General features: G+C 36.0%; 1 protein-coding gene across 3 annotated transcripts in view; it reads right to left on the reverse strand.

The window, feature by feature from the left end:
- Positions 1 to 7,540, reverse strand: part of LOC142487138 (cadherin-6-like) — a 431,390-nt gene extending 423,850 nt beyond the window's left edge. For all 3 annotated transcript variants that reach the window (XM_075585907.1, XM_075585904.1, XM_075585905.1), the window contains exon 1: positions 7,267 to 7,540. In XM_075585907.1, the coding sequence (XP_075442022.1) occupies positions 7,267 to 7,299 (33 nt within the window). In that variant the 5' untranslated portion in view covers positions 7,300 to 7,540. The remainder of the gene's footprint in view (positions 1 to 7,266) is intronic.
- Between the last annotated feature and the right edge of the window lie 1,339 nt (positions 7,541 to 8,879).

The following is an 8,879-nucleotide window of genomic DNA, read 5'->3' on the forward strand; positions in this document are numbered from 1 at the left end:
GTTGGTCTTCTCAAAGTATGTAAATATTAAGTAATTTCTTATCAGGTAAGAGCTATTTTCATAGGCCCTACACATTTATTGTAAACATGCCATTTTACTTTAATGTGTTTAATATGATATTGCATAACGTTTACATCAATATATGTTTAATATATATATAATGTTTAGACACCTATATAAAATATTAAAGAAGGAATGGAATAATTCAATTTTTTTTCCTGCCAGTCTGCTCCTTATCAGTCTGTCAGTAGCCTGCTCTGGTTGACGCCTGTAGGAGTTGTAGGAGTTTCATGTGCATTACATTACAGCACAACAGCTATCATGTAGAAAGATGAAAGGGCACAGTGTGTCTCACCGAAGGAGTGTGTTTCACCAAAGGAGTGTTCTGATTGGCTGCTTTGCTCTGACTTCATTTATAATTCCTGATGAAACCGTGTCATGCCAACTGTCAGCACAATGTTTTTTTTTTTCTTTTACACAAACTCTATGATTTGTTCTGTAGACATTGGCAAAATGTACAGTATCATACTGTCTATCATATAATGCTGCATCTTTCAAATACTGGCAAATTATCCCAATACAATACTTACAAAATGTTTCATTGTAAGTACTTTATATGACAAAAATGTATGCATTTCAGACAAATTATTAACAAATCAGAATACAGTACATTATTCTGGGGATATTACATTTTTGTACTCGTGTTAAAATAGTTAGAATAATTTGCTGTATAATTTATACCTATTGTTACAAACAAATTAAGTCATATATGGCTATGCCGTTATGCCCCTGCTTGTCCCCTGTACTCTAACCATAACTTTCTCTCTCACCTTAAAACTTTTTCCCTCACTGCCCCTTCCCTTTGGAACTCTCTCACACTCTGTATTCACCATGTCAATTCCTTTTACTCACCTCTTAAATGAAACATTTCAATAGCCTATACCAGTGGTTTCCAACCTTTTTTTGGTTAAGGAACCCTAAGTGAAATTCTGAGGAACCCCAAACCCTCTCTAACAGTGTGTCTGTGATTATATGCATTGTAAAGAACCCCAACCCCTCTAATAGCGCGTCTGAGATCAGATGCATTGTAACAAACCCCAACCCTCTCTAATATCACATCTGAGATCAGATGCATTGTAAGGAACCCCAACCCCCTCTAATAGCGCGTCTAAGATCAGATGCATTGTTAGGAACCCCAACCCTCTCTAATACTGTCTGAGATCAGATGCATTGTTAGGAACCCCAACCCTCTCTAATACTGTCTGAGATCAGATGCATTGTTAGGAACCCCAACCCTCTCTAATACTGTCTGAGATCCGATACATTGTAAGGAACCCCAAGCCCCTATAATAGCGCATCTGAGATCAGATACATTGTAAGGAACCCCAATCCCCTCTAATAGCGCTTCTGTGATCAGATGCATTGTAAGGAAACCCAATTTCCCCTAGTAGTGCATCTGAGATCAGATAGATTATAAGGAACCTCAACCATCTCTAATAACGCGTCTGAAATCAGATGCATTGTAAGGAACCCCAACCCTCTCTAATAGCATGTCTGAGATCAGATACATTGTAAATTCTTCTGTATTGGATACAATTTTCAATTTACCAGAAAATTACAGGGAACTCTTTTGGGATGCCGGGGGAGCCCAAGGGTTCTGTGGAACCCTGATTGAAAAATAGTGGCCTAGACTCAGGGCTACTGTCCCACACCCACAGTGACTCCTACCAACCATTGTGTCCAAGCACTGCCATCTACTGCACTTATTCCCTTGCCTACTGTCTCTGTAAATCTCTCAATATACCACTTAGATGTTAAGCTCTCCGGGGCAGGGATTTCCTTTCCTATGTTTGATTTTGCTTGTTGCCCTTATTGTATAATAATTCCCTGTACTGTATTGTCTTTTGTAAGGTGCTGTGTACACTGTGGGCCCTGTATAAATAAAGATATACATATACCTTTAGGAATAATTAGTTGGTATCTTATCCACAATGTGCATAATATGCACTTAGAATGGTGGCAGTGCCTACTGTTATATGAATGAGAAAGTTTTACATTGAACACTTGAACAGGTTCCCTGTACTGTATACTGTATTTATTATAGATCTCACATAATTTTGTATGGGGAAACCCTGATACCCACAACTTGGCAGATGTCAGATGGCGTTTAATATTGTATATATCCTTTCAGCTATCCACTTGCTTACATCAGGTGAATGTAATAATAAATCCAACAGCACTATGACCTCTTTGAGGATGTAGTGAGGGTGGTAAGGGATTAATTACAGTAGATGTTTGTGCCAAAGTGTGTGTGTGTATGTGTGTGTATGTATGTGCATGTCTCTGTGTGGTTGTGCGTATTAAAAACTTCAAATAATTAAAATGAGAGAACAAAGTCTCACTGTTCATAAATTAATCTTTTCAAAGGTATTGATATTATCTGTTGGAGTGGTGGAGTCATTCTTTGCTGTATTTGGTTAGACAAATTTCCACACAACATAATCAGGAATCAGAGATACATAATCTTGATTTGTTTTATGTTTTTTTCTATCTAGCCAACATTTGTTGGATACGTACTGTATTAGAACACAGAACAAATTACTGCAGGTACAGGTCAGTCTTTGAGTCTGTAATTTGAGCAGACACATAATAAGGTTACAGTGCATACACGTTATATTAATATTTACATTTCAGATTACTTGAAAAATATTTACAGTAACTAAAAGAAACTGGGAAGTTATGTTGATTTACAGTATATGGGTAATATTGTAGGTCAGATTTTCAATCCACTATGTTTCATAAACTTCCCACTACACTAGAGTATCAATTAGATCTTCTCTTTTCTCTTCGGTTGATCACTTTACATAAACTGATCAACCTGAGGAAACTGTACAAAATAGTAAACAAGCCAACATACCTCAATATTTCCAGTGTAAAAGCAGGTACAGTAGCAAAGAGCTGTCATGGTGATCTTACATTATTTTTCTAATGCAAACAAGACAAGTTTTAAATGACCTTTCCTTTCTGGTACTGTATTTTCTTACTGCTAAGAAAAAATACCACAATCACAGTGATTAATCAGTATCCACAGCTCGTGTGAAGGGAGACTGAATTTAAACAAAAGGCATTTACTGTACAAAGATGGGGTCTGTTCCATTCCCTGCTGTGTTGTCCTTTCACCTTGAAACATATGAAGGTTTCTTCCAGTGTTTCATATAGAAAGAAGGACAGTTTGACCCTTTTCTGAGCCAGAACATCTCTGTCACTACATTTCAAATGCTCCAAAAGCATCTAGTTTTTAGTAATTGCCAACCGGCTGCAAACATTACACCCAGATAATAGAATTAGTATTATTGAGCAGAGCTAAAGAGCACAGACACTGCTCTGGGATTCACTGCTATTTCTTAAACAAACATAAATGCCTACCTGGGAAGTGTTATAGGGTGGTTGTAATGTTAAGAGCAGAGAGCTTATTTTTTTGCCTACCTCTAAAGGAAAATGGTCTACATTTATAATTCTAAAATATGTTACAATAGAAAATGCAAACTCATTGCTTCACCATTGATCCAAGCATGTATGATCTCAGTGTCACTGCAGAACTGTTTCACAGACAACTAAATCACATGGCAAGATGATATAGTTCCAGAAGGTAAATAGATCAAAGCTACTTATGTCAGGCTAAGAGAAGGTCAGGTGACAGGGCAAGAGAAAGTACACTACAGTCCTTTGCCCTGAGTGCCATAAAAGCAATCAATTATTATGTTATTCATGCTTTCAAGCTTTCTATGACCCAATTCATTTCAGAAAGCATACATTTTAAAGGAACCATTACAAAAGCTGAAAAAACTTTTAAAAATTACTTACTGATAACAGACAAATAGCTGAGAAAATCAAATTCGAGCTTAAAAAAATTCAGAGGTGCTATAAATTAGTACCTTGCATAACATGGTACAGTCAAACTATTTAGAATGTAATATTTTGTTTTATATCTTTAATACTCTGCCAGTCATTGTCCTGTACAAACAAGATCATTCAGAATGTTTAATATAATTAATATATGGTGGTGTGTAATATGATTGTCACTATTCTCCTTTATCTAATGAGACTACAGAATCCAGATGCCACTTCATTTTTGTTTTTAAACTTATTTTCATACTTAAAAGGAACAAAACAATAAAGTTAGTACACACAGAGGGGATATAGTGGTATGACTAAGCAAGAAGTAAATGAGCTAGCTCCCCCAGAATGTTATCTTAGCTTGAACACACTTCAGATTCTACAGTTGCCGTTCAATAGCAAGGCAAATCCTACATTTAATCAGTAGAAATATTGATTCCCCATGCAGAACTTTCTACCTAATCCTAATATGGGCACATGTTTCCTCTGGAATAGTGCAAAGAAATGGAAGAGTGTAAATGACAAACTAATAACAATTTAATCTCTAGCTATTTAATTTCTGAAGGGTCTGTATTTGGCTAATTTGACTGAAATCCATTATAGAAGCTCATATTCTGGAAAGGCAAGTTTTACAATGGTTGACTCAAAAATGTGTCCCTGTTTACCTTATATCACTCACTCAATAATAGAAAAGGTGATTATAAACATAACTGCAGAAATGTTTAGCAGATCGTGCTTGCTCCTTGATTTAAATAAGCAAATAGCAATATCATTAATACAATTATAAAGAACAAACATCAAACATCACCAGCACTGCATTTCTATTTTTCAAACGTGATTTAGACACACACTAACTTTACTTCCTGATCACAAATGATTCACCGACTAACAAATAACATACTGTACACATAACTAGATGTGAAATCACAATGATTGCCCCTAAAAAGTGATCAAGTGAGTATATACAGTACATACTTTGAATAGTTGTTGCTAAATCCTCATAGCTTGGCATAATTACAAGTAGCCCACATACAAGGCAGTCAAATAAATTAAAGGGTATCCTTTGATGGGAACAGAAGGAGTAGGGAGAATAGAATCATATTTCCCAAGGGAATAGACATTTGCTTCAAAGAGATATCAGACTGGAATAGTAGTTAAATCCCACAGGACCAATGTGGGAGGAACAACAGACACTTTAACTGAAATAGAAAGTTCAACCAAGTTTTTAATTACTACTCATATATTTGCAGCAAAACTATGTCTGCTAATCACCTTTTTATCGTTACTGTGGTGTATTATGATACATATTAATTATAAAATAATCATACTGTTAGGAATTACACTAGTAGGATGATATACACAAAAAAGAATCATATCTTAAGGCAGTTTTTGTTTCTAGCTTTGAAAATGAATACTGTCTGCTAACACAAAGTGATATAAAAAAGGACGGCATATGTCAATTTGTTCTCAGGCATGTATGTATTTGACTGAGTTGATGGCTCCAAATTGGTTTTCCTCGAGAACCCAAAGGGATATTGAAATCCCTAAAGGAATGGAAGCGTGCCCATTTCTTAAATGACTGCAAAGGAAAATTGCATGGAACAGAATAAGACTGATTCCCAGAGCTATATCTAATCATATTGCCCCACAAACTATGGATGCATTTTTACTTTAATCAATAGTTATTGTTTGAAATACTCACATCTCTTGGATATTTATGAAATACACGCATTGCATTATTCAATAGACATCAAAAAGAAATAAGGAAGAGGGCAATAGGAATTCAGAATTTGCAGACATTGCATATCCTCTGAACCATATCAGGCCTTAAAAAGGCTGCAGGAGACTGACATGAAGGATTGTTTGATACCTTTTCATTTTTGTCCCACTTTTCACATGAATAAATAAACAAACCCAAACTCAGTCAGAAAGTAACCCAACTGGCAAATATATGATTTATTTTTACCCTCACCATGGAACTATGTGCAGTGAGGTGTGCAAATCAAATTAATGTCATTATCTAGTGTTAGTGCTGGCTTTTTTTTTAAAGGAAGCTGACTGTTCCCTTAATTCAGCCAGCAGTGAAAGTATATTTATCTGGTTAAGACTTTAATGTGGACTGTGAAAGACTGTTACGTTCAGAGCTATAGACAGTATTGCAATACCTGCTGTAGTTGAATCATTTCTTGTATTGTATATTCTAGTTGATACAAGAGCTGCTTCATGCCAAATTCAAGTACAATTGCTCTTTCTTTGTGGGTTTCACTCTAGTATATGTCTGCTTTCCATTTTCAAACAGAAAAACAATATCGTTCTTTCCGAGGAGGTCATACTAGAGTACATATGGATTTATACAAAAAACAACTTCCAAATATAAAAATCCAGTAACTACTGTACATTGATTCAGTATCTTGCTCCTTAAAAATGTCACCCACATATTCTTAGTTAGATAATACTGTACATTTGCACTTCTCCTCTCTGCTGTACACTTAATAAAACATGGATTTTATTGCATACACTTAATCTGACATTTATATCTTTATAGTATGCAAACATTTAAAAACAGAAGACATAGTCAAATTATACAGCAACGTCCTCCTTTGTGATATTCTTAATATATAACACCAACAAAATATTACTATGCACTTAATTTACATAGTCTGAGCAAAAGCAATAGGCACATAAATGCAAAAACTGTTTGTAATTACAGTACATTAAAAAAGATCATATAGAAAGCCATGAAATGATTAGGCTCCAGTCCCTACTTGCTAGCTATATCTATAGGACGTTTAACATGATAATTATTCTGAAAGGAGCTTTTCTTCATCCAACATGGTAAAACTATGTGGGACAAGGATTATTCTCCAGTTATCTCTTATATTAAGTGCATGCATCATATAGTATGCACATCATCTGTAGTGTTGTGTATGCTAGCTCAGTAAATTGTTGGTTACATGACAGGAGCTGTATAGATGAAAATATACATGCATACAACCCAACTGATTGTAACTGCTCCGGATGATCAAAAGTGTATACAACAGATATTCTGCCTTGGGCATTTCCAGGAAAATGATCGTTAGGTATCATCTATTCCACCTGTGCAGAGAAATAAGAGAGCGCAGGCAAGCAGGTTCATGCCTTGAAGACAGCAGGATAAGATCTAACAACAATATATTCCATCAGAGCAGGAAGCACACATCCCTCAGTGTACAACACCAGTGAGTGGGGTGACCTTCAATAACCTGAGCTGCTAACTTTACACATAACCGACTGTACTAAAACCAGTATTCAGATGTCAGATCAATAGGAGGCTGCTGCTGCTGTAACATTTAACTCTGCCTTAGGAAGAAGAAAGCCCGATCTCCTTACCGGCGATAGGAGGTGGAAGGGTGAGAGTCCCATTCAGTGATACGCTGGTCAGCGCTCCTATGCTGCTATCACTGGCACTGCTTCTTTCCCCCCCACTCTGTCTGTTAAACACACCTCCTTCCTCTGCTTGATTTTAACTGGGGCTCCTTCCCACGGCATCACTTTTAACCCAGGCAAGCAGGAAGAAGAAACCAAGGGGACTTTCTATCTGATTAATAAGGGAGGAAAAAAACAGCTCTCCCTCAAGCATAGAGGTTGTGCTGCCTCTGCTGGAGCTGCAGCACTGAGTATGGAAAGGTTAAGGGCTGAGAGAAGCAGGCTTTAACACACACACACACACACACACACACACACACACACTGATTTGCAAGTGAATGCAGTGGGAGGGTACTGAGAGGAGAGCTTTGTTAAAGACCCCTTGTAAAAAAAAAAGGGGACTTTTTGTGTTTGAAGTCTGAACCAATCGGCCAAAACGAACACACTGTCAGTGAAAAAAGAAAAGAAGGAGGTCAAGGCACATACATGCATATAACTTTATTTGAATACAAGGTTGTGTTTATTTCTGGCATCACAAGAGCACACAGTCATTCACTTTTGCAATTCACAATTACATTTTAACTGTTATGCGTTTCACATTTCATGGGCATTTCAATATATATATAAAAAAAAAAAAAAAGAAACAGGAAGAATCCTGATCGCTCGCATAAAAAAGAAGGTGAATAATGCAATATACAAGTATATTTCAAATTTTGATTCATTTTTACATTTAGTTCTTTACAATCCTTTTCATAGCATGCCATGGTCTAAATGTAATCCTACTTTTTGTTCTGAAGAGGCTGAACAGCAGCTGAAGAAGCAGTTATCAGATATGCCAAATTGTTTAGACAGCACAGAGGAGAATGTACAAAACATTTTATTATTGCTTGTTTTTTCTTTTTTTCTTTTTAGACAATAGCCTTTTGAGATGCTCCTACCTATCATAAAATTAAATCAGTATTCCCCAGGAGTTTGGTTGTTTATATGCTTACCCTGAGTAATATCCACAAAATAACACTAATAATTAGTGTATGCAGTGCACATTTTATGATAGGAAGATTGTGTAGTTATAAAATTAAAAGGATATTAATAACAATATTAATAAGTGCTGCCAAAATCCAGGGCACTGTATGTAGAACTGATATGGAATGTAAACCTTTTATCATAACAACTAAAAAGCTAAAGTTTATCTCCTGAAAACTAACCATATGTATTTTGGTGACACATTGGAAGATTAACTAACCTACTTTAGGTAGTAATGACCTTGATCGTGGTTCTATGTGTTCAGATTTCACCGTTTGAACCTATTCTATCTAGAAATCAAGATATGCATTAACTATATTAGAAAGAGATAAACACACATACTTGAATTAAGGAAGGCTACTGCAGGTGTTGACGTTTTCATATGAGTGATTTAGAGGTTATTGCAAAATTGCTTCTCTCAGCAAATCATGGCCGCAAGACATTGCCAAAAACACAAAACAACTTTAGCATGTTTTTAGCTGAATTTGCATGGGGGAGTTTAGTGCAAGCACTCTCCACAATGCTACAGTTCCATATCATATCATCAGTTTTAT

Source organism: Ascaphus truei, chromosome 2 (assembly GCF_040206685.1).
Source record: "Ascaphus truei isolate aAscTru1 chromosome 2, aAscTru1.hap1, whole genome shotgun sequence".
NCBI classification, from domain to species: Eukaryota; Metazoa; Chordata; class Amphibia; order Anura; family Ascaphidae; genus Ascaphus; species Ascaphus truei.